General features: G+C 40.1%; 1 protein-coding gene across 1 annotated transcript in view; it reads right to left on the reverse strand.

The window, feature by feature from the left end:
• Positions 1 to 27,416, reverse strand: part of MAPRE2 (microtubule associated protein RP/EB family member 2) — a 96,275-nt gene that overhangs the window by 26,880 nt on the left and 41,979 nt on the right. The window contains exons 3-4 of the mRNA XM_032311553.1: positions 10,368 to 10,513; positions 7,336 to 7,549 (exon numbers count right to left, since the gene is read on the reverse strand). Of these exons, the coding sequence (XP_032167444.1) occupies positions 7,336 to 7,549; positions 10,368 to 10,513 (360 nt within the window). The remainder of the gene's footprint in view (positions 1 to 7,335; positions 7,550 to 10,367; positions 10,514 to 27,416) is intronic.

A 27,416-nucleotide genomic window follows, 5' to 3' on the forward strand; every position in this document is an offset into this window, starting at 1 on the left:
GCATTTATTAGGGAAATGTAAATTAAAACCACAGTGAGATACCACTTTATGCTGATCGGAGCAGCTATCAGCAAAAGAAAAGAAAGAAGAAATGCTGGTGAGGATGTGGAGAAAAGGGCACCCTTGTGCCCTGCTTGTTGTTAGGGATGGAAATTGATGCAGTCACTACAGAAGACCATAAAGAGGATGCTCAAAAAATTAAAAATACAACTACCATATGATCCATCATTTCTACTTATGGTTATTTATCCAAAGGAAATGAAAAGAGCAACTCGTAAAGGTATCTGTACCCCCATGTTCACAGCAGTGTTATTTACAATGGCCGACAGACAGGGAGATAATCTGAACATCCATCGATGGATAAATGGATAAATTGTAGGACAGACACACATAGGAATATTTTTCTGCCATAAAAGAAACAACAAAATCCTACCATTTGCAACAACATGGGTGGACCTTGAAGGCATTACGCTAAGTGAAATAAATCAAAGAGAAGGACTGTAAGATCTCACGGGTAGACTCTCTAAAACAAACAAACCACCGAACTCAGAAAAAGAGATCACACTTGCGGTCACCAGAAGCAGAGAGCAGGGGGAACTGCAAGAAGGTGGCAAAAGGTACAAACTTCCAGCTGTAATAAGATAAGTAAGTGCTAGGGATGTAACGTACGACATGACAGCTACAGCTAACACTGATGTATGATCTCTCGGAAAGTTATTAAGAGAGTAGAGCCGAAAAGTTCTCACCACAAGGAGAGACTTGTTTCTTTTTATTGTATCTCTATGAGAAGATGGATGTTGGCTGAAGCTATTGTGGTGATCACGTCACAATACGTGTAAATCAAACCATCATGCTGTATGCCTTAAACTCATACAGTGATATATGTCAATTATTGTAAAATAAGACAAAAAAAAAATCACAAGAAACAGAAGCCCCTGGGTGGCTCAGTTGGTTAAGCATCCGATTCTCAATCTCAGCTCAGGTCTTGATCTCAGGATTGGCAGTTCAAGCCCCATGTTAGGCTCCAAGCTGGGTGTGGAGCCTACTTTAAAGTGTGTGGGGGGGGGGGGGTTTGGGGGAAGAGAAACAAAAACCAGAGGGGACAAGCAGAAAACAAGTGATAATATGGTAGACCTAAATCCAACTGAATCAATAATTACATTAAATTGTAATGGACTGGCTACTGCAATGTCCAGAGATTATGAGAACGAATAAAAAGGCAAGACCCAACTATATGTTTTTTATAAGAGGTACTTCAAATATAAAGTCAAAGACAGATAGAAATTAAACTTATCACGGGGAAAGATACACCAAGCAAACAGTAAGCATAAGAAAGGTAGAGTGGCTGTTTAGTATCAGATAAAATAGATTTCAAAACTAAGAGTTTTGGAGTGCCTGGGTGGCTCAGTCATTAAGTGTCTGTCTTCCCCTCAGGTCAGGATCCCAGGGTCCTGGGATCAAAGGCCGCATCAGGCTCCCTGCTCCGGGGGGGAGGCTGCTTCTCCCTCTCCCACTCTCCCCGCTTGTGTTCCCTCTCTGGCTCTCTGTCAAATAAATAAAATCTTTAAAACAAACAAAAAACCCCCTAAGTTTTAACAAAGATCCAGAAGGATACCTCATAAAATCTGAAGGTCAGTTCACTGGAATGACTTAATCATAAATCTGTATGCATCTAATAATGGAGCCTTACAGACAGAAGACAAAAATGAAGAGAAACTGAAGGGAGACAAGACAACTCCACAATCGACGTCACACCCTCTTCACAGCAATTTTTAGAATTAGACAAAAACAAAAATGAGTAAAAACATAGAGGATTTGGGTAACATTATCCACTACCTTGATCTAACTGGTATTTCTAAAACACTAACCAACCAACAACTGCAGAATACATATTCTTTTCAAGTGCACATGGTACTAAGAGGCGCCATATATTGGGCCATAAAATCTGTATCAGAACAAGGACAAAATCACGAAACTGCCATTTCACTGCCTCTTCTAAAAACACACAGAACAAACTTTTTGGGAAAGTAAAAGCAACTCTTCTTTCCCCCCCAAAAGTGACAGATAATGCTTACTAGATTAACCTGGTCACCTTGTTAAGATCCTAGGAACAGCCATAGAGAACCCAAATTAAAGATAATTGAAAAAGCAGTCACATATTCATAAATTTGGAAAAATACCGTTAGGATTTCCTTATAGCTACATTTAGGGATTTAAGTATGACTGTTCAAATCCTTTATCCCACTATACTTCTTAGGTTGTTCCTTTTTGAAACCATCTAATATTTCTATTGATCTCATTTTAAGGCTGGAACACTCAAGTCCCCAAGGAAAAGAGAAAGCACAGACTCAATTTCCATAGCAACTCTAAATCCATCACACTATATTTGTATATGAGAGTTTGATTTAAATACATTAATATATGTGAATTTGCAATGTGTCTGAGCTGTGGTTGCTATAGGAACCGCAACTTTCCATTTCCTTTCAAGTTTAGGAAGTACTCACACTTAACAGCTCAATCCCCCCAACCTGATGGCTCTCTTGAGTTGCAGATTAAGCTCACTGCAATGCTCTTACAAACATCCTGACTCACACTGATATATGCACTCAACAGAGATCTACCATTGTGAAAATGTCTCTTCTAACACTTACTCCTCCTTGGTAGATCACAAGCAATTAGAGATGCGATTCTGCAGAATGTGGAGAGAACAACTGCCGGGCAGCCTCTGCTTATGCCAAAGCCCGGCTGCAGGTGCAGGAAAGTCACCCAACCGCACAGACACCAGTGGGCTCTGTGGCTTCTCTGAAGCTGCAAAAGATATTCTGTGTCTGTTAATGAACTGGCAGAAAAATCCAGCATGTTCTCACAACAGCCGAATGCACCGAGTGTGTGCTTTATACAAAAGCAAACAACCCATGGAGCATGGCTATGGAAGTCTGTAGGATGAAAAAAAAAATTTATTTTTTATTTTTTATTTTTTTTTTTGCCAAGGTAGACAGCACTTAATTATCAACATGTGGACGATCCATTCCATGATGGTATTTCCATTCACATATGGGCCCTTTGGCACAAGATGCTCCGAGCGCCTCCTGCTCCTCGTGGATTACAGTCAGGACATGCAAGTTACTTTTAATATCGGCCTAAGGAGGTATCTGGGGAGAAAGATCTACTGCGAAATGAAGAATCCCAAAGCAAAACAAAAAGACAAGGGTGATCGTCTGCTTTTGATTATAGCAGCCATTGCTTACTTCCACTAATGCGGATGGTTGAGAAAGGACAAGGTTTAGAGGCGGGACAGAAATGACTTCTGAACGTCCCCGACACGGCATCACTGTGACGTGGATTGGAGAATTCCCAGGGAGAGGACCCTCACCTCAGCATCACGCACATTGTCTTCAACTTCGGATGGACCAAATCAGACTTGTGTACAGAGAAGATGGCCCTGAATGGTTTCAGACCAGAGGCAGGAGGCCACTTTAGAGACTGTAAGTCGTTCATGGCAGAGATGATTAACAGAAAGTTAAACAGAATCTTAAGAATTGGAAGAGGGGGGCACATCTGGGTGGCTCGGTGAGTTAAAGCCTCTGCCTTCAGCTCAGGTCATGGTCCCAGGGTCCTGGGATCGAACCCCGCATAGGGCTCTCTGCTCAGTGGGGAGCCTAATTCTCTCTCTCTCTCTCTCTCTGCCTGCCTCTCTGCCTACTTGTGATCTCTGTCTGTCAAATAAATAAATAAAATCTTAAAAAAAAAAAAAAAAAGAATTAGAAGGGGGGGCTCTGAGTGTATCAATTAGTACATGCTGGTGTCCCACCGACCCTGAGGGCTACGGAGAGGTGTGGAGCTATGTGATTCTCTAATAAGGCATTCGGGCTGTTGGGCTGTTGAGCAAGCTTTCTGAAGTCTTTCGGCTCTTCCTTTACTGATGCTTACATTTTCTATTGCTATCAGTGGCCTCCCTGCCCTGACACGTGATGTGTGGAGAAACCATACCCCCATGTTTGTTATAATTATACATTTTTTTAAAAGATTTTATTTATTTATTTGTCAGAGAGAGAGCGAGCGAGCGAGCACATGCAGACAGAGTGGCAGGATGAGACAGAGAGAGAAGCAGTCTCCCTGCTGAGCAAGGAGCCCAATGTGGGATTCGATCCCAGGATGCTGGGATCATGACCTGAGCTGAAGGCAGTCGTTTAACCAACTGAGCCACCCAGGTGTCCCATAATTATACATTTTACATCACAGATTTGACAATACCTATTCTGACTCTTGGAAGACATGTTGACTTACATTTTCTTGGCTGTATTCCCAAGAGTTGGATACATGACCTCAAGAAAAATGAGATCTTACTGTTTTTATAAGAGCCTTTCACTTACTATAGCTTTTAAAACAATGTTCTACATGTGGTGTATACCTTGCTATAATTTTTTCCACACTATAGTTTTTCCATCCCACAATGTCCAAGAGACAGAACCCATTTTAATAAAAAGGTTATGATTGGTTTGACTTTTGAAAATACCCTTTCTGGGACGCCTGGGTGGCTCAGTTGGCTAAGCAGCTGCCTTCGGCTCGGGTCATGATCCCAGCGTCCTGGGATCGAGTCCCGCATCGGGCTCCTTGCTCGGTGGGGAGCCTGCTTCTCCCTCTACCTCTGCCTGCCATTCTGTCTGCCTGTGCTCGCTCTCTCCCCCCTCCTCTCTGATAAATAAATAAAATCTTTAAAAAAAAAAAGAAAAGAAAGAAAGAAAATACCCTTTCCTCCTGATTAAGACCAATGAGGTGCACATGGTCAAGGTATTAGGAACATAAGTCGTAAGAACTACTGCCTTCTGGAACATTAAAAACCCTATTTATTACCTGTTGACTTTAATGTGTTTCCTGAGCTTTGTCACTGGAGAGGTTAAGCTCTGGAAGAAATGTATTTCTGTTTCAGGTTCACGGACATTCTATCAAAACAGCACACACTTCTCTGCGGCTTCTGAGAAAGACCAATGGGGGAGCTGCTAGAGAATAAGGCCAAGGCAGCAGCACGGGCGGTGGGGCTGGGGGAGCAGGAGCAGTGGTGCCAATCCAAGGACACGCTGTGATTGTGGAAGAAAAATAAATTTCTGAAGCCTGTCTGATTTCACTACTAAAAAACGTGGGGGGAAAAAAAGTGGCAGTGGAGTTTTAAGATGGATCTGTACACCATTAAGAGCTCTAGAAAAAGACCCTAAGATGAGAAATGCCAGGTGCCCTGAGTCTCCCCTCCTGCCCATGTCCTCCTATTCCATTTGCCACCAAATCCCCCACGCTGGACAAAACACACCATCTTCTTCTCTACCCACATCTATTGTACTGATCAAGTTTCTGAGACCAAACTTGAAGTCCAATTTGAACCACCGTAAATTTTTGTTCCCCCAAACTCCTTGTGGCTTCACCCAACCGCTCTCTCCCCAGCACTTGTTAAAATAAAAATAAAATTCCCCTTCCTTTCTAAGTTTGTATCAACACATTTGACCTCATCTTCTCCCTCTGGTTTATGGGTCCTGGCTCCACAAATTTTGCCTTTTCCTTATCATCAAATATTTCTCCTCCCATGGAACTTTCTCTCACTTTACAAAACTGCCCGTTGTGCCTTGTCCTGAAAGCAAACGAAAACAGAGCAAGGACAACACCATGCTCCTTCCAATCTCACCTCTTGAGACTGTCAGCTTTTCCCACAACAACTCAACGTTTTTCAACTTTTTTTCCTGACAAATTTGGTGAAGGCGGAGTCTACTCTTACTGCGTGACTTTACCATTTGTGAGTGAGGCCACGCTCCTATCCAGTCTCCTGGGATTTAGGTTTATGCACTCAGCGTCTTAACAGACCTGTTCCCTCAAGGATTATTCCTCACCTCCTGGGAGCCCGGGATCTTTGGCCTCTTTTCAGGCTTCATCCTATTTGATCTCTCCACAATTAATATTCTGCATTGCTGGTGATCCCTCTTTCCAGAAATGTCCTACTGTTCATTCTCTGATGCCGAGTCTTCCTAGTTTTCTCCCTGATGTTCATGTCTTTTTTTCTCAGCTTCCTTTTTTCCCTTTTCCAGAAGATCTGTGCTTAGCTTAGTTTATTTTATATAAACTCATTCACTCTATGGCTCCAAAGTTGGACTTTTATGCTATCTTAATCTCCTTCCTTGAGTCCTCTACCAATCTGGGTCCCATCATTCCACTGAGTGACCCCTAAGTTGAGAAATCCAATGGACTCTTCCCATCCTCATTTTACTTGACTCCTCCACAAACTGAGACATTGTTGGCCATTCTGTTCCCTTCCTTCTGCTTCCTTGACAAGTCATTCCTTCATTTCCTTTAATCTTTTTGGCATCTTCCCTCCTCTTGTGCAAACCCTTCCTTGTCTGCCCAAACACGAAATGCTAGCATTCTTCAAACCAGTCTCCCCCCTTCCCACTGAGGGCACACTGCCAGCCTCGATGACATGGACATGTGGGAGGCTCACAGAGGGACCTCCTCTGGCCTCTACAAGATGCCTGTATTGTTCAGTATTAGTATTTTTCCGGCCACCTCTTATCCATTCTGATTGGGCATAAATAAGGAATTTGTACTGTTTACCAAATTAAGGTTATTGGTTTAACAAGCATGAACACTGGTTTTTAGGATGGAACAAGTAGTTTCTGAGCATTTCATCGTTTAACTGTCCAGGACTGCAACTTGTGTAATAATGATCTCAATTTGTACAAGAACACCCTCCTGCTTGATAAAGTCTATTTTTTATGGAAGGATGTTTATATCTTTGAAAGATTTTATCCACAGAAGTTTAAAAGATTTTAAATTTCTAGGTATCCATCCCCAATGACTTCACTTTTGGACCAAGCTGGATACAATGAGGTCTTGCTGAATATTATCACACAAAAATTGGCACCAGCCATACAGGAGATAGGATGCATATTTCATGACTTTCCTTTGAAAGAGTATATTCATATTTAAAAGCATAAATTGGTTCACATCCTGGTTTCTACAGCCAGCAATTAAGTCATAAAAATATTTCAGTTGAAATCTAAACAGACACTTGATATTTTTCAGAAAAACATACCAAGAAAATGAAATCGACCCCTGGAGTATGATCCTAACATGCAGCTTGACAGATAAAGAGTGAGTAACTCTGCCTTTTTAGTAGTTTAAATCACGATCATTAGACTTACTACAGATAAGGCACTGCTGGGAAGATAATGTGGTCAAATCCAGAGGCATAAAGAGCCTGCTGGGAAGAATCCACCCAACACAGGAGAGCGCAGATGAACCAGAGCCATTTCCCAAAAGGAAAGCAACTGTTGGACTTCCCTGTCCCCATACCTGCAGTGGGGGAGTTTGCGTGGTGAGACTTTTTGGGCAGGTTGAAGATCTGTTCGCCAGGGTCAGGGGGAGGGATTGCGTCTTGCCCTTGCCGCGCTTCCACAGGATCATACTCCTTCCCATCGTAGTTAGCATCATAGAACTTCTTAAACCACTGAATGAAATCCAGGTTGTCCTGGAAACGCCCTTTCACCAGCTTCTCCACTGGGATCACCTGCAATACAAAATCGCCGTGACTCATGACCTTGTGTGTATTTACCACAACCAAGGAGCTCCCTATAACTATTTCGTACATGTCCACAATTACTACTGGTCTCCCCACAGCTTCTTGGCTAGCTACGTTCTAGAATTCACCTTTTTTTTTTCCCCATCATATTAAAGAAAAGTTAAACTAAAATGCTCTAAGTGGTTCTTTTGAATTATTTCACACTTCTGAACAAATGAGACGAAACAAGGAATACCCTTAGCTGTCAAGAGGGGCTGATCCTCCTCATCATGTATTTAATTACTCAAGCATCTCCCTGCAAAAATGGGCCTGGGATGTTCTGCTGTTTCAAGATTGATGGGCTTTCCATATTTCTTGCAAACACTTGATCTAGCAGTGCTGGAACGAACTCCTGTAAGGATTATAGCTACCAGGCAGAGTGAATAAGGCTTAAATCAGTGCAAACATAAGCTTATGGAATGGTTCATATGAAGCAAAAGAAACTTTCCTGGTTGTTGTTGTTGTTGTTTTGTTTTTTACACGATACAGGGCATTAAAAACAACTGCCTGCAGGGCCCCTGGGTAGCTCAGTCGGTTAAGCGTCCGACTCTTGATTTCGGCTCAGGTCACAATCTCTAGGTTGTGAGATCGGCTACATAGGCGCACAGCTAATGTGCCATGGAGGAACAGAAGGACAGAAATGGGGTCTGACTGGGGGAGTCACTGAAGGCATTCTGCACTATAATCAACTCAGCTTCTGAGACAGATCTTGGCTCTTCATGGAGGAACTCTACTGGCAACCTAGATAGCTAATAGGTATTCCCTTTAGAAGTTGTGCAGGAACTTTTAGGATTATGGACAGGATGAAATGTGGGGTGACTCATTAGCTTTACTTTGATGGGCAGCTATTTTTGAAGGAAAATGGAAAAAAAGGACTTAGTTATGCAAATTGTGCCATTACCAGGTTCTGACTTTCTCATTTTTGAGTGGGAATCCTAGCTGAATGTAGGCCACGAGAGCTATGAAGCTGGGGAGTGAGTCCGATCACAGCTACACGATTCAGACACAAACCCAGCATTCAAAGCACACAGCTTCACAAAGTAATAATATGAACAGAAGCCATATAAATTAAATTTTCAGCAAGGCTTTGCCACCTCAGGGGCTGGATACCACAGATATCCTAAAATGGATGATCAGGACCACTTAAAAATAGAGAAAGACCTCAAATATCAAAGACCATGGTAAGGAAAAAAACACCTGAAGCATTTTAGGCCACCCATTAAACTAAATCATTAGCAATGGATTTTTCCAAAATGTTTGTTGAAGCTAAAACTGAAAAGAACTCAAGTTATGGAGCAAAATAAAGAGAAACAAACTTTGGGAGAGGGGCACATTTTTCATGAAGACTCTTCAGTGAGGAAGACTTGGATGCGGATCTCTCTCCTCCCAAGCTTCAATGAATCCCGCCCACACGGAAGAATTCCTTCCACACATGCACTTAGTAGCTGACTTTTTATTGTGCTGAGGATTTTCATGTTTTCTGATTTATAACTTTTGTTTATGCCAGTTAATCATTTTTAAATACCTCCTTAGGGAATACGGCCCTTTAATTAACATGCTACTATATTTTGTTTTCTGCCAAACGTGAACATTTAGAACCAGTTTTAGATGATGGCAAGACTACTACCTTAACTGTTCCAAGTAGGCACTCACTTCTATTGCCTTAATTTCACATTCCCTATCCAAATATAAGTTCTGGGGGGCAAAAGTTCAAAATCTGGGGTGGCAAGCAAATCTTCACACAGACACTTCCCACCTGCTGTCAAGCATTCACAGGGACGACTGCCTCTCCAAGGACCCTTGGGTGGAATCATAGCATATTAAGCTAGAGAGGCTAACAAAGGTGATCAAGGCCAGTCTCCCTGTGCCAGAATTTTATCTTCAACATTCTTAACAATGGCTCAGCCACTCTGTCTACGCTTCCACAGAAAGTAGAACGCCCTAATTTGTTGCATAGCTATTTATGAGTGAGTGTTTTCCTTTATGATCTAGGAGCATGTATGGAGAAGTAATACTGTTAATAAGTAAGGAGAACCTATGTAGCTTGGTTTCCAATGCATATGGAAGGAGCTAACTGGAAATTAACCACAGCAAAGGACATAGTTGAAATGACTCCAAAAGGTTGAGCTGTTAGAGGTAAGTCTCTTGAAAAAAAAAAATTATGAGAAAACCAGAGGCAAAGATTTTAATATTTGGTAAGAATGCTTTGGTTTAGGAAGATATTACATTAAAAACATATACGGTTTAGAAAACTTTTCTCTTTTCCTTTAACCTGTCTCTTGTAACAGTATTTACATTTTTGATTTCCATGGCCTAGTTATAGCTACTGTTGATGCCAAGAAGTTTTCTGTTTATTCTTTTTTTTTTTCTCTTTCCCCTTATTCAAAATTCCTTTTTTCCCAAACTATTCCCTCTAAGAAATAGATCCTAGATACAGAATATGGCTTATGTGTGTATTTGCGTAACAGAAAGCATGCAGATGCGGACTATGGCTTATGCGCCTATTTGCATAACAGGAAGTAGGCGGAGACTGAGTGGACTTCAGCCATATTCTTCAGCTTTAAGTTTAGAGACTTCCTTCAATGAAAGCCTCCTACAAATAAGGGAAGTGAGGGTTGATACTTTATGCTAGGCACAGACCCCAAACTACTTTGACAAGATCAAGATATATACACCATGGATACATCTTTGCATTTCTGCATCGTGGCACAAAAACAATTTTGAGGAAAGACCATGCATTTTATGGAGGTCTAAGTTAGTTTCCTACCTTATCAACATTCATTCGCTTAAACGATGCTTGCAGAAGTTTAAAATTGTGAATATACTCATGCTCCAACTTTGCTTGAAATTTTACTTTCTTCAAACTAATGCAGCCCGGAAAGAGCATGTCCATAAACTGGCAATAGGCAGCTCCTGAAAAGAGAGGAGAGAAATGCTGGTGTCAGTCTGACTGTAGCCAGGTGTGACTGAGGACTGCTGGGCAGGCTGGAGGGATCTGTGTGCTCCCCTCAGTGTGCTGCACCTCCCTCATTCATCCAGGCGGGGCATGGGGGGTGGGGGCAGGGGAGTGCAGGGGGATGGGCGGGGTGCAGGGCCATGACTCCAGGCAGCCCCTGCCACTCTCCCCATTCCTAACCACTGTGGTACTGACACTGGATTCACCAGAGCATGACCACATTCATGAACAGTGGACAGAAATACATTAATGCCAAGGAAATCAGGGTCAGAATAACTGTTCTTCGCTTCTATCATAAAAAAAGAAACATTTTGTTCTTCCATCTAGATGCTCCTGCTCCAAGGCATCCAAATATATAGATGTAAGAGAAAGACAAAGTTTAAACACAAGAAAACTGCTAAACTTCTCATGAAAGGCGTAGCTCATAAAAATACACATGAAAATACAAATATGCCCAAGCTGTTTTAGATCCACCTTGCAAAATGAGGTGAAACTGGATAACTAAACCATCTAATGCCAAAAACAGTTGTATCCTGATTTAATTTCAGGCCAGGGCGATGGGGTCCTATATTCACATGAAGGATGAAGACATGGAGACTTTGAAACTTACAGAAGCTGAGAGTCATGCTGTTTATGACCGAGGAATAAAAAGAACAGAAATGTTCAATAAGCCCCCTGAGGAAATGGCTCTAGAAAAAAGGATTAGTAAGACATATATATATATATATTTATGAAGAACTCTTACATCATGACAATTTCCACTAAAAAATCCCAGAGAGATCATGTTTACTGATTCACATCTTCTTAATAGTTAAGGCTATAGGCATTTACAAAGGATATTCAAAGCCAGAATGATTATTTTTCTTTTACAAGGAGGAAAAGCAATTGAGTGGCAAGAAGGGGAACAAGCTGGCATTTCTGTGTTCTCTTTCCTACTCCAGATCTCTTGGTCTGTCTCTATAATGTGCCAGGGATGGCCTTTCTGGAACATGAAAGGCTCCCCTCATGCTCTGGTATCAAGGTTTCTGTGAGAAGCTCTTTATTCCATTCAGGAGATACACCTTCACATTGGGAGAAACCAACTCATCTCTTAGGCCAAAGATACTAAGCATCCTTTACTGAGACAGGAATCCAAGATTGAACAAGGTACTGGGGATCTAACAGCTGCCTCAATGGGAAATGGTGAGGCAGCTCATTGTTTGTAGGTAAGAGTATAAGGTAATGAAATATAGACCACAGTAAATACCACCTCCAGAATCTTGGCATCTGTGAGGTTTCCCCTTAGACTCCAATACCCTGAGGACAAACTAGTATATTCCTATGCAAGCAAATGGGCTCCCTTAAAAACAAACACTGGAGGAGGTAAGAGAAACATCATGATCTTGGGCATTCTTACAGTCATAATTCAATTATTCAGGACTTCCTTTTGAAGTGCCCCCACATGGAACAAATTTCAATAGCCATTTGAACATTTTTTTTTTTTAAACAAGAGATGGGATGTCTAAACATAACTGTCTCATTACCCACTTTTGGAAGTGTTATTCTTCCTTCAGTGGTGTTTAGCATGAAATGTACTTCTAAAGATCCAGACACCTATGTATTCTTACAAAGCAATCAACCAACTCACTCACTTCCCAAATTTAAAAAGTAGCTTCAGGTTTGAAACTTGAAACAGGAAAAAAGGAGAAACAATTTCTAGTTCACCTAAAGAGAGCCACTCTGGGGCACCTGGGTGGCTCAGTGGGTTAAGCCTCTGCCTTCAGCTCAGGTAATGATCTCAGGGTCCTGGGATGAGCCCGTCTTGGGCTCTCGGCTCAGCAGGGAGCCTGCTTCCCCCTCTCCATCTGCCTGCCTCTGCCTACTTGTGATCTCTATCAGATAAATAAAATAAAATCTTAAAAAAAAAAAGAGAGAGAACCACTGTTAATGTTCTGGTATATACCATTTTTCCCCCTCTTTAATCTAACAGACTGATTCCCTTCTCTACTGACATGTTTAATGGTTGATTTTTTTTCATGCTAAGTAACTTTCTCAACCCAAGATTAGATAAATATTCACATATATTTTCTTCAAGTATTTTATGGTCTCAAGATTCACATTTACATTCTGAATTCATGTAGAATTTATTTTGGTCCATATCATAAAGGATGGCTCTAATTTTAGTTACTCCAAATGTTAGTAGAAATCCGTCATTTTTGGCTCACCAGCATTTGGGCACCTTCCTGTCTGGGTTGATGCGACAGTGCCTTGCGTCCCACCACAGTACTGATGGTGAGCACATATCCTTTTCAACATCCCCAGCAGGAAAGATGCGGGGCTATGTCCTGGGCTCCGCGTAGGTCTCGCAGTCTAAATAGTGGCAGACATACACAGACAGGGACTATTAGAATTTAGTCATGGTGGCATGGGTGGGATTTAGAGTCCTGTGACAGCAACACAGTGGCATCCTAGGCGAGTGGCACAAGGGAGGCTCTGTTCCCAGCTTCTAGCCTGATTTCCTATTGACTGAGCTACCAAATATTCTTCCTGTAAATGTGTCTCTGCCTAAGCTTGCCAGGATTATTTTTTGCTATTTTCAACGGCAAATGCCAACTGTTAAGTCAGCTAGGTGTTGAATGTCAACATTTCATGAATAAACTGTATTTTTCCCACTGAGGAAAAGCATTAGTTTTACTATATATTGGTTTCCTAATACATGCATTTAGGTCTCTTTCTAGATTTATTTTGGTCTGTCCCAGTGGTTAAGTTCATACTCTGTTAATCAAATACTATAATATATACTATTATCTGCAGTATAATTTCCCTTTTTCTCAAAATTTAATTGTCTTAGATTTCATCATCCATTTACTCTTGCCTTTCTATTTTTATATTTGTCATTCATGGCATACAGAAAATAAATTTTCTTTAAAAAAGTAGAAATTTACTAAATATCAGCTCTTTGAGATATAACTCACATATCAAAGTCCAGCTTTTTAAAGTACAGTTGACCCTTGAACAACATGAGTGTAGGGGTGCTGACCTTCCCACACAGTTGAAAATCTGCAGGTAACTTTTGACTTCCAAAAAACTGAACTACTAAGAGCCTACTGTTGACTAGAAGCCTTACCAATAACAGTCAAAACGTTTTGTATGTGTACATGTATTCTATCCAAATACTATATTCTTATAATAAAGCAAGCTAGAGAAAATGTTAAGAAAACCACAGGAGAAACTATATTTCTGAAACTGTACTGTACTTATCTTTTAAAAAATCCACATATCAATGGAAAGGGACAGTTCAAACCCATGTTGTTCAAGGGTCAATTATATACAATTCTGTGGCACTGAAGTTATTCACAAAATCATGCACCCATCGCTACTATTTAATTCCAGAAGGTTTTCATTATCACCAGAATAAACTTCATATCCATTAGCAGCCACTCTCTCCCCTACTCCCGGATCCTGGTAACCAACCACTAATCTATTTTCTGTCTCTATGGTTCTGCCTATTCCGGACATTTCATATAAATGAATCATAAAACTTGCGGCCTTTGTGTCTGGTTTAACTTAGCAAAATCTTTTCAAGGTTCATCCGTGTTGTGGTGTGTATCAGAACTTTATATTCCTTTCTATGGCTTAAAAATATTCTATTGTGTGCATATACCACATTTTATTGATTTATTATCAGCTGATGAACATTTGGGTTTTCACTTTTGGCCTATTATGAGCAAAGCTATGATGAACTCTCATGTACAAGATTTTGTGTAGACTTAAGTTTTCAGTTCTCTTGGGCTGTGGTACATTTCTCTCTATATTTAACATCTGAGGAACTGCCAAACTGTTTTGTGTTTTACATTCCCACCAGCAATGTATGAGGGTTCCAGTTTCTCCACATCTTCACCAATCATAATTGTGTTTTTGATTCTAGTCATCCTAGTTGGTTTAAATTTTGATTTGATTTCCCTGAAGACTAATAATGTTAAACATCTTTTTCATGTGCTTTTTGGCCATTTATAGATCTTCTTTGGAGAAATGTTTATGCAAAATGCTTTGCTCATTTATAAAGTGGGTTATTTTTCCTTTTATCAATGAAAGTTTTTTCTACATTTTAGGGTCAAGTCTCTTATCAGGTATCTAATTTGCAAATAATTCCTCCTTTCTGTGGATAGTCTTTACTTTCTTGATAGTATCTTTTTTTAAAAAAGATTTTATTTATTTATTTGAGAGAAAGAGAGAGAGAGAGAGAGCGAGTGAGAGAATGGGCAGTGGGGAGGGGCTGAGGGGGAGAGAGAGAAGCAGACTTGCCGCTAAGCAGGAAGACCCACGTGGGGCTTGACCCCAGGACCCAGAGATCATGACCTGAGCCGAAGGCAGACGCTTAACTGACTGAGCCACCCAGGTGCCCTTGATAGTATCTTTTGAAGCACACACATTTTTACTTTTGCTCTAAGATTTTATTATTTATGATAGAGAGAGAGAGTGCAAGTTTGCAAACGGGGTAGGACAGGAAGAGAGAGAATCTCAAGCAGACTCCTCATTTACCATGGAGCAGTCATGGGACTCAATCCCACAGCCTTGAGATCATGACCCTAGCTGAAATCACAGGGCTGGATGCCTGACCAATGGAGTCACCCAGGCACACAACACACTTTTTTTTACTTTTTACTTTTTTCTTTTACTTTTGATGAAGCACAATTTGGGGTGTGTGTGTCACTTGGGCCTTTGTCATTTCCAACAAACCACTGCCTAACCCAAGAGCGTAATGATTTCCACCTACATTTTGCTCTAAAAGTTGTAGTTTTAGTTCATACATTTATGTCAATGATCCATTTTGAATTATTTCTTGTATATATAGGTGTAACATTTGGGTCTAACTTCATAATTTTGCATGTGATAGTTGTCCTGGCACCATTTGTTGAAAAGACTATACTTTCAATTGCCTTGGCATCTGTTTGAATATCAATTAGCTATCAATGTATGGGTATATTTCTGGGCTCCTAATTCTATTTATATATCTATCCTTATGCAGTAATAGTCTTGATTACTGTTGCTTTGTACTCAGTTTTTAAACCAAAAGCAGAAGTCCTACAACTTTGCTTTTCTTTTCCAAACAGGTATTCCGGTTTCCTTGCATTTCCTTATTAGTTTTAGGATCAGTTCATCAATTTCTGTAAAAAGGCAGCTAAGACTTTGATAGGGATTGGACTGAATCTAGAGATTTGAAAAATATTGCCCAAACAAGAGTTAGTCTTCCAATCCATGAACATGGGATGTCTTTCCACTTAATTTCTTTCAATAATATTTTCTAGTTTTTAGTATATAAGCCTTCCACTTTTAAATTTTTATTTTTTAAAATGCTATTGTAGGTGGAATTGTATTCTTAATTCTGTTTTTGGATTGTTCATTGTTAATATGAAAGAAATACAATTGATTTTCAGGTATTGATCTTATATAGCCTGCAACCTTGCTTAACTCATTTTTCAGTTATAATAGTTTCTTGGTGCTTGGTGCTTAGGAGTTTTTTTTCCCCATACAAGATCATGACATCCATAAACAGAGACAATTTTATTTTCTTTCTAAACTCAATGCTTATTTTTCTTGCCCAATTGCCATGGCTTGAACCTTTAGCATAATGTCAAAAAAAGTGCTGACAGCGAACATCCTGGTCTGGTCTTGAGGGTAGGGGGAGCATCCAGCTCTTCACCACTAAGTAGGATGTTAGCTTCAAGTTTCTCATAGATGGCATTATCAGAATGAGGAAGTTCCCTTCTGTTTCTTCTTGAGTATTTTTTTTTAAAGATTTTATGTATTTATTTGACAGAGAGAGATCACAAGTAAGCAGAGAGGCAGGCAGAGAGAGAGGAAGGGAAGCAGGCTCCCTGCCAAGCAGAGAGCCCGATGCGGGACTCGATCCCAGGACCCTGAGATCATGACCTGAGCCGAAGGCAGCGGCGTAACCCACTGAGCCACCTAGGCACCCCTCCTTTAGTATTTTTTAAAACAAAAGGTTGTTGAATTTTGTCAAATGCTTTTTCTGCATCTATTATCACATGGCTTTTGTCCTTTATTCTATTAAATGATGTTTTACATTGGTTTCTTTACTCCCATTTGATCCAACCTTGCATTAATCTCATTTGATTATGGCACATAATCCTCTTTACATGTTGCCAGATCCACTTTGCTAGTACTTTGTTGAGAAATTATGTCTATTCATAAGAGACGCTGGTCTGTAGTTTTCTTGTTATAGCTTTGGTTTGGGTTGATACTAGCCCTCAAAGAATAAGTTAGAAAGTGTTTCTTCCTCTTGTGTTTTAAAAGGATTTGGGAAGGATTGGTGTTAATTTTTTTTTTTTTAAACACTTGGTAGAATTCACAATTGAAGTCATCTGTGCTCTGGCTTTTCTTTCTGGGATTCTTTAAAAATTACTAATTCCATTTCCTATTATATAGGTCCATTAAGAATTTCTATTTTAAGTTTCAGTAGTTATGTCATTCTAGGTGTTTAACCATTTTATCTAGGCTATTTGGTTTTTAAATATTCATTTTCCAACTCATGAGTTCTAATACAGTTGTTTCCCTTCAGTTTCCTAGAGACAAATAAGACATAAAATGATATTTTGTAATATATTTTTATGTGTGTATATTTGTTTATATATACACTTTTTTTCTTTAGTGAGAATATCTCTTCTTCTTCCTTTAAGTCTGTCATTGGCCACTGATTTCTAATACTATGTAAATATTTTTCTGAGTTTTACCAATAGCTGTATGAGGAAAGGGTCCCGATATCTACCTTTTCAGCAACCACAGAGACAATAAAAATGTTTTCTCCTTTGATCTATTAACTGATCAATCACATTCTCCATTTCCTAAAGTTGAATCATCTTTGCATTCTTGGTATAAGTCCTACGTGGGAATGTTTACTAAGTTTTTATTACAGTGCTGGTTTAGACTCACAAAGGCTTTATGATATTTGCATCTATACTCATGAGGCTGAAACTTTGTGAGCTTTTGTCCTATTTATGATTTTTTAAATTTAAAAAATATGTTGGGAACATTTTCCTATTTTTGAGTGTCTAAAAGCTTGTGCACTAAAGTAAAAAAAAAAAATTATTAGATTGCCAATGGCACAGTTTACTCTCTTTATATCCTCAGCTTTTTCTACCTCTATGCTTTCAGAATCACATGAGCATCAAACAAGCAGGGTCATTTTTATCCAACAAGCAATGCAGAAAGAGTAGATCATATGAGCATCTCCAGTAAATGGTACATTAGTTGATCACTTAAGGTATTCTATCATAGGTCATATTCTTTAGAGTCAAAGGAACCCCTGAAAATTTTAAAGAAATAGCTTACTGACTTTGGGGACTATGCTTAAGATTTGTTGTGATTGCCCCTGGGTATATCCGTCTAGGTATTTTCAACATCCAGTTCCCCAAATCTGTAGTGCCCAAGAACCATCATGAAAGAATACTTTGAAGTGAATTGTTGCTACTAAGAACATGGTCAAGACTTCCTGTTGGGGTAGGAAACTATAACCAAGGCATAACTTGAACAAGGCTGTTGTATTCTGCCATCTATCCAACGCGAATCCTCCAGCTCTGCATCTCCTCTCACCTTCTCACTGAAGTCGTGGCTCCAACTGCCCTTAGTCTCTCTTGCAGTGTCAATTTCTCTATGCTCTAGTTCCATCTGACTTTATTTGAAGTGACTCTCCACCATGTCATCTTATTTTAGGTCTATTTTACTAATTCTTATATTGGTCTGTGGTTTCCCTTCCCTTCACTGCTATGTAAGTTTCAAGAGTGCTAACTCTTCATCTGTCTAGCTTCCTTCTGTATACAAGCCTTTAATACAGTCCCTGGTACGGGGTGGACTTAACTATCTGGTCAACAAATCAAGGTTTACAGGTTACAGCAGTTCAGCCGCAGCAAGGGCTGGCTGATGGTAAAATTCTAATGTTACCAAAGTCCCGAATAAGAGTACAGGGAGAGTTGCTATATATTTTAATAACTGACAGGGTAAAAAATTAACAAGCAGCCTAAACAAAAAGCACTCTGGAACCCAAGTTTGCAGAAAGGGGAAAGACAAGCTTCAAAAGGCTAAATATGATACATCTGGGAGAAGCAATCCAAATTTAGGATATTGTGCTTATTAACAAGATTGAGGGGTCATGCTCTGAGCCTATGAACTCAAGGTATTCTGCAGTCATGAAGGTCAACAAGTTTTGAAAATGATGAGGAAATAGAAAAAAGGAAAATATTCTTTGTAGAGTGCTATGCTATGCTTGTACCTACAGCCATGAGAATGGTTTCAGTTGTTAAACATCAGAAGGAACCTAGTGGAGCTAAAAAGTTTGGGGACAGGATCCAAAATGACTAGATGAGGCATGGTATGAAGCCAGAACTCAAAAATGACTTCTTATACTCAAAAGATTCAAGGCCATAGGATTTAAGTCATGGAATCATGAAAAGCATGAGAAGATAAGCTCATTTCTACCAGATTCCAGGATTTGACATGACATTAATATCAGGATAAATTGATATTTTTAAAGGGAAATGTCCAGAAAATGAAAAAGGAAATATTAGTTTATAGATTATGCAAAGAGGTAAGAAATGAAAATACCCATGTTTATGTGAAATCTGTTAAAGGTTTCACATCTATTTTTAACATCTGGACCCTCACCGGGTATTTTCATCACCACCACCCTATTTTAGAGATTTGGGAACAAAGTTCAGAAAGTCATCCATCTAATAAAAATAACAGAAGTGGAATTTATACTCTGATCTGAACTTCTATTTCCTAAATATTTCCTCTTCTCATATGCTGCTTCTAGGAAATGATAACTGAAATCTCAAGGTTCAGAAATTTTTCTAGATTATAATTCAATAAGAAGTCACAAAATAAACTGCAAGAGACCCCATGAACCTTTCAAGGTGATGTCAGGGGTGGAGTGTCAATGATCCCTTTCCTCGTCACAGGACAATCTTGGGACAATCTGGATGGGTGGCTCATTTGTTTGTTCCCGTGTATTCCAGTATATGTACACAGGTAAGAATTTAGTTTTATCTATTTATGTGATGTGTATATATATAAAGTTAATACATATGTATTATTGTTGCCAAAATCTCTAAGCCCTTTCCCGGGAATGTGACATCATCTGTGCTGAAGACATTAAGCTATATTGGGTTTTGTTTTGTTTTTTTTAAAGATTTTATTTATTTATTTGACAGAGAGAGAGATCACAAATAGGCAGAGAGACAGACAGAGAGAGAGATGAGGAGAAGCAGGCTCCCTGCTGAGCAGAGAGCCCTATGCGGGACTCGATCCCAGGCCCCTGGGATCATGACCTGAGCCGAAGGTAGAGGCCCAACCCACTGAGCCACCCAGGTGCCCCGCTATATTGGGTTTTGCCACAAAAGAGCTACTCAATTTGCCCACCTGATGTTCTCACACACCAAGGAACAATTACACAGAAATGTCTGTATCACTGGATTCAATTACAACTTTCTACCATCTTAAGTGGTACTGATGAAGGGTCGGAAGAATGACAACTTTAATTTGCCAGACATATCCACACAATTATATCTTTCTTTGCAGGTGAATGATTTGTGGCAAAGCTTCTTCTCTCAAGCTACCCTTAGTCTCTCTTGTAGTGTCTCTTGCCCAGGAAGTAGGCAGAGGAGAACAGAGAACTGAATTTTTGGTCCTTGGATCTAAGCCTTAATCATCCTGAACGGACTGTGACAGGTCAAACCTTTCTAAGCCAGCAATATTCCTATCTGCAAAACGTCAGGTTTGGATACAACTATAAGCTCTAAAATTAGATGATTCTCTAATTCTCTGCCACGATGTCTCTTTTCAAGGATACTTGATACTTCTGCTAATCAGGAGACAATAATGCTTCGTTCTCAAATGACTAAGACTTTGCCAGCACTCTTGCTTCTAGCCATCACCATCTCTTGTCCTAGCTGCTGGAAGAGACACTAGGGGCACGGCTGCGTCTGGACTCGTGCTCCTGGAAGGTGGGGGCACACACGCCCCTTCTGGATTACGGCTCTCCCGTGTATTCCTCCAGGAGCTCTGGACATTTACATACTCAGCAACAGAACTCCATGTTCTGGCACCTTCCACGGTTGACTTAGTAAAGATCTTTCCTATTGGAATATTGTTTTACACAATAATCAGGATCATTCCAGCTCTATTTTTGCATTCGGCCCTGTCATTCCTTAATCTGGTGTGACTTCAGTTTGTAACTGAAGCTCTCACCGCTAGCTGAAGGCAGCATCCTATTCCCCTCTGGGAAGTCAGGGCTTCTTATCAAGGGAATTGAGGCTGCAGAACACAGGGTCACAGATTTCCAGGACATCAGCAGAACTCTCCCTCCCTACACAAATGCAAGGCTTGAGTTTAATGGCCACTGTGAAATAATGCTTTGAAACATTAACATCTTATAGGAATTTAAAAATCCTCAAGTTCAGCTGCATCTTCCTAATCCAACAAAAATATGATTAAGTTAGTAGTAGCTCTGTTTTTGTTTTTACGGGCATGTCCCACATTCCTGGCATGAACAGCAGCTTGCTAGCTCTGGTTACCACGGTATTATTTCCCGCCGTTAGAGTGAACTTAGGACGCTGTCTGTTTCACCGGCCCCGAGTCACAAGTGCAGAAAGAAAGATCCAGAGTGCAGAAATCTAGCTTCCATGGAACTTGTTCTCTGGAATTCCCACGGTCCTCCACTCAGCTTCCTGCTCCTTCCCACTGTTTGGAGTTATGTCAAACTTTTTATTCATATTTTAAACAAGTCCCAAAGACAAGTAACTTTCAAACTGATTTTAGAAAGAGGAAAAGGAGTAATAACCAGCAGGAAGATTTCAGCTCCCACAGACATAGACAGAGCAGGCTCAGGTGAATGGTGCAGGGTGCTGAAAAGCACCCCATCCTTTCCCTTTCCCACATAAAGAGCAAGCTGTCACAGGACATTTTCATCTCCTCCTTTACAGAGAAAGAAATGTGCCAGCAATCACTATTCAGGCAGACGGATTTTGAAGAGTAGCAGCAGATATATTATAAGGCCTTGCCAAACCATGTGGCTGGGCTCTCATCTGATATGCACACTCAGGTTTTTATTAATTCAGAGGATATAAAACCTTTTGAAGCATCCTATAACTTCTAATTATGAAATAAGTAATAGAAATGACAAGTGCAGTATAAGAAATACCAAGAGTAATATTTGTATGGTAACAGATGAACTACACTTACCATGGTGAGCATTTCATAATGTACATAACTGTTGGTCACTATGTTGTATGCCTGAAAATAATACTGTAGAATTCAATAAAAATAAAAAATTAAAATCATGTAACTCTGCAGCAAATTGTAGCTAAAGGCACTAACATTCTGTGCTTATAACCTGCCGTTAAGAAACTAGAATACTCTTCATTTTTATTAAAGATTTATTTTAGAAAGAGAGTGCGTGTGAGCAGGAGTAGCGGCAGAGGGAGAGGGAGAGAGAGAATCTTCAGCAGACTTCCTGCTGAGCACAGAGCCTGACGCAGGGCTCCATCTCATGACCCCAAGATCATGACCTGAGCCGAAATTAAGAGTAAAACGCTTAAACGACTGAGCCTGTCAGGTACCCCATGAAGCAAGAATGCTTTTAGAAAGGTAATGTTACCCTTAAATTGGGTTTTTAACTAAGAAAATTGCAGAACAGTGTTAAAAGTGAGATCTGCCATTAAGAAAAAACTGATCAGATAGTAAGATTGGTGTACTGAGTTGATTTAAAGGTGCTTCTAAAAAATCATGGAAGATTAAAGAATATTTTTCAAAAGGAATGTCAATGTAGCAAAAATTTACATGTGAAATAGCCCTTAAGATTTAGGTATCAGGGGGCACCTGGGTGGCTCAGTGGGTTAAGCCTCTGCCTTCGGCTCAGGTCATGATCCCAGGGTCCTGGGATCGAGCCCCACATCGGGCTCTCTGCTCTGCAGGGAGCCTGCTTCCTCCTCTCTCTCTGCCTGCCTCTCTGCCTACGTGTGATCTCTGTCAGATAAATAAAGAAAAAAAATAAAAAATAAAATAAAAAAAAAGATTTAGGTATCAGTGTTCTCAGATAAAAGGTAAATTTTAGAGCAATAATTAGAGATTATAACGGATAGAAATCTATAATACACAGAAGAGAGCTGGTATCTTACTAGAGGTATTTGTGGAAATTTTTATAGAAACTTTTCTCTCAGTTGAAAACAAGAATATAAAACTGAAGTATAACCAGACTACTTCTAGTTGGTTTTGTTTTTTCCAACTAAATGGCAAGTAACCCTATAACTTGTCATCTTCTATTTTAATGCTTTTAGGAAACAATACAAAACTTCAAATCTGCCTATTGATACAGAAAAAGATTCAACCAATTAAAAGAAGTGGAAGGTGAAGAGTTATCTTGTTGGTCTGAACTACTTCTTTTCAGGGGTACCTGGGTGGCTCAGTCTGTTACGCATCCAACTCCTGATTTCGGCTCAGGTCATGATCTCAAGGTCATGAGATCGAGCCCAGTCCTGGGCTCCGTGCTCGGTGTGGAGTCTGCTTGAGGATATTCTTTCTCTTCCCCTGCCTCTGCTTCTCCCCATCTTGCATGCACCCACATGTGTGCTAAAATAAATAAATCTTAAAAACAAAACAAAACAATACAAAAAAACAAAAAAACTTCTTTACATCTGCTAATGGACAATCCAGTGCTGGGAGCCTGGTTTGACTTCTAGCTTCTAACACCAGTGATGTCCTTTAGAGTAATGGGCTCCAATTTTACCACAACAAGCTGTCTTGTACAAGCTAACCAGCTTCGTACAGAAAGATCTGACTTCTACAAGGGCATCAGGAATGAAGGAAGTAGAAGCACTTGGAGCACAGGCAGGCGTGGTGTGCAGGACAAAAGGTCACTGGCTTCCAGAGAGTCTGATACCGAAACTGGCAGTGAGATGTCCCAAAGGCTTGACTCCCAGAATAGAACTAAAGTTAGAATCTGGCATTCCAGAAAGAGGAGAAAAAAAAAAGCACAAAAAGCTTTTCTTACAAATGAAAAACAAGTTAGAGAGGTATATATGAAGCTCAGTCTGAAGGAGTCAGTTTTCTTATTTCGTTCATCAGCACCAGCTTCTATAAAGCTGTGACATCAGGGAACAAAGTCTTTTCACATTTGCACTTGGTGTTTTCCCACTGTTTTGTATTACCTTCTCTACTCCAACGAACAATTTTGTTTTAAGTGTTGAAGTTACAAGACTAGGTAAAAAGGGAGTATTTTCATCACAGAAAGCTTAAGGAGGTGGCAAGATTCTGGAAAAAAAAAAAAGGATTGTTTCTAATTTTTTGGTTATGCTAAAGAAATGCCTGTCTGAAGGAGACATATAAGGATGTCCCTTTATTAATCAATGAAAAACCAATAAACCACCAGTACTTATTGAGGAATTGGATTTTAAATAAGTAACTTAGTTTTGAGAGCTCAGAGAAATAGGAAAATCAGCAAACACACAAAACTAGAAGCGCACAAGGATATGGCAGAGACACATAAATCTAAAGGCATTAATGTTCAACATTCTGCCCAAGAAAATGCCAAAAAAGAATAAGCAATATTCTCAAACAGATTAACTCAAGTTCAACTTGCATGGTCATTTCTGCTCCTCAAGGAGCTTCATAACCTCTGATGTTGAGATTTTAGGTACTTAACGACCTTAAGACTTTTTAGAAATCTGAACTTTGAGAACAGGGAGAGCTCACATCTGGAAGAAAGGAAGGAAGCTGGCATTGGAGATGGCCTTCAGAGAAGGCATTCCAAGCAAAGAGGGAATTAGGACATTTGGTGAACAATGATTTAGGGCAAATGTAGGCTAAGGGCAGTGGGTCATGGAAATGATGCTGGAAAGACTGGTTGCAGTAACTGCTCAAAGCTTTATAAGCCAAGAAGAGAGGCAAATTAATTTGGTTATTTGCTTATTAATAAATATGCTTATTTCTGGGCACAAGTGTCTTTATAGAAAAATGCCTAAAGTATGCCATTTTTTAAAAAGATTGATTCTTTTGAGAGAGAGAATGTGAGCTTATGAGTGGGGGGAGGGGCAGAGGAAGAGAATCTCAAGCAGACTCCCTGCTGAGCACAGACACCACCCTCTGTTTAGGGCTTGAACCCATGACCCTGAGATCATGACCTGCAATGAAATCATGAATTGGAAGCATAACCAACAGAGCCACGCAGGTGCCCCTAAAGTATACCATTTTGAAGCTCCAATTTTTAGGATATATCTATTTTAAGGGAAAATGAGATAATGGCAAGAGACCTAAAGCCTATGCACTCCTCCCAGTTTCTTAAGGAATGTCTACTGTATCACTCTACCAACAGGCCATGCTAGGCCACTATGTAAACTCTTGGTATTCTAGCTGACGAAGAAGCTCTTCACACAGTGCAAGATATAGTGGTATGAACTGCCCAGAACAAACCCACAGTCCACTTTTATGCAGTGGACCTCTCTCTACAGCTGATCTTTTTGTGGCTGAGGTCACAGTCTTTGGAACTGGGGGCTCTTCTAGATCCATGTTACTTCACCTGTTCTCCAAGGCTTACAGGTGACAGCTCCTTACTTATCACCGCTCCCCCTCACATGCAGTCCACCCGCTCTCACCAATGCCAGTAACACCCTCTACCTGCCAGAGCGCTCTCTTCCCCACACCTCCCAGAGAAGAGGTCTGGGGGCCAGAAAAAGCCCAGAAGGCCAGAGGTGGTATCCAAAAAAGTCCCCAACACTTTGGGAAGAACCACCATTTGACATGCATGCAGGCGGTGACACATGAGAGAATATTCTTCCATAATGAACCGTTTTCTTTATATTTCACAGGGTAATCCCAGAACATGTTGCTTTTCTCAGCATGACTCTAGTATTAGGAGAAATCTAAATTAGTATGATGAATGGATGAGTATTTACTTCAGGGATTCAATTATATGACCCTAGGGGAAATGGGGAAAAAAAAAAAAAGGAATTAAAAAAAAAAAACAGGAAAAGAGTTTTTTTGAACATTAGATGTAAACACAATTACATATAATTTTAGAGTTGACATACACATTTTCATGAAAATGTGGTGCCTTATTTGGTCTCCTAATGTTCTTCTACGAATTGTCAGACAATGTAATCTAGAAGAAATCAAAGTGGAGAATGATCTTAGGGAGAACAGAAACTGCAGGAAATCATGTTGGCATAAGCTTCCTATTTACATGCTTCTTACTGTCAAATAATTTGGTCATAAAAGTTTATGAGTATTAATACTTGGGCAAGATCAAACCTTTGGAAGGGAGGGAACAAACACAGAGGTAATTTGCAATCTGTCTGAATTACGTAATGGTTACAGGGTGGAAAAAACCCAACCTGCAGAGCCATGGTGTAGAGTTGCCAAGTACTTCAATTATTTTTTCCAGGTATACAATTCTGACATGACCAAGCATTTGACAGTGACTTCTGACACTCCTCTTTTATAGTGTCTACATGGCTGATAAACTGTATATTCAAGAACATAATTCAGAAAAAAAAGTTAGAAACAGTACTTTCCTTTGAAGAACAGGAAAATTTAAAGCTGCTTGGCTTGATCTTTTTTTTTTTTTTAAAGACTTTATTTTTATTTATTTGACAGAGAGAGAGTGCACATGCAGGGGGAGTGGTAAGCGGAGAGAGAGGGAGAAGCTGACTTCCCGCTGAGCAAGGAGTCTGACAGGGGCTCAATCCCAGGACTCCAGGATCATGACCTGAGCCAAAGGCAGTTGCTCAACCAATGGAGCCACCCAGGCACCTGGATTTTTTTTTTTTAATAACTTTTTTTTTTTTTTTTAAGGTAGGAGTCCAGCATGGGGCTTCAACTCATGACTCTGAGATCAAGACCTGAGCTGAGATCAAGAGTTGGATCTCTGCCAGGCACCCCACAGGCTTGATTATCTTAACTGTCGGAAAACTAGATGGCCTGTTAATGTTTCCGATATTCCTATGCACAAAGTGCCTGTTAGTGTTAGAGGCCACCCGAATGGGGAGATCAGCTGGACATCTACTTACGTGCAGGGACCATGTTTCACCTCTGCTTTGTATTTAGGGAAGCCAGAGGAAAAGGAATCTGAATGATCTGGATCCAAGGATCGAGGAGAACTTCAGTAGTAAAGGCATGAACAGGTGTCCACTGGGTATGATCTGTTATTATGTAACTGCATCCCCAGCTCCTAGCCCATCACTGGACACACAGTAGGCCCTAAATAGTATCTACAGACATCATACAACATCAGAAGGACATCTGAACGGTACCTTTATCCAAAATCTCCATCTTCCCCTTCTTGGCCTGAATCTTAACCACATTAAAAAATCCAGTTTGAATAGCATTTCAATTAAATTATGCTTTATAAATATTTATTCACCGTCCACTAAATCTGCATGGCTGTTTGGCCAAAGATCCAAGTAAGGCTAAGACAAGAACCTTTTCTAGACTAAAATAATCTTTCTTTGAATACTACAGCATTTATTATTTGAAACATTAATGTCCCTCTTCTGCCGCCTTGAATCTTGATGTACGTCCCAGTCTTACGCACACATGTACATGCATAAAACATTGCATCTTCTCTCTGCTTTCAGCAAACATTTTCTGCCTAAAATGTCCTTTTGACACTTACACTTGAGTAGAGAATTCTCGTTCTTTAAAGGTTAGTCCAATAGCACTTCCTCTATGATGTTTCTCTATTCTTTGTACAGAATTAGCTATTTCAAGCTAATGGGTATGGAGGCCCAGAAGTGGGCTGCCTTGTATTTTAATTAGCTGTCTCTCTCCTAGTTGACTGGTAACCCATTTGAGACTGGAGGTGGTACCCGA

This window comes from Mustela erminea, chromosome 13, assembly GCF_009829155.1.
Source record: "Mustela erminea isolate mMusErm1 chromosome 13, mMusErm1.Pri, whole genome shotgun sequence".
NCBI lineage: Eukaryota > Metazoa > Chordata > Mammalia > Carnivora > Mustelidae > Mustela > Mustela erminea.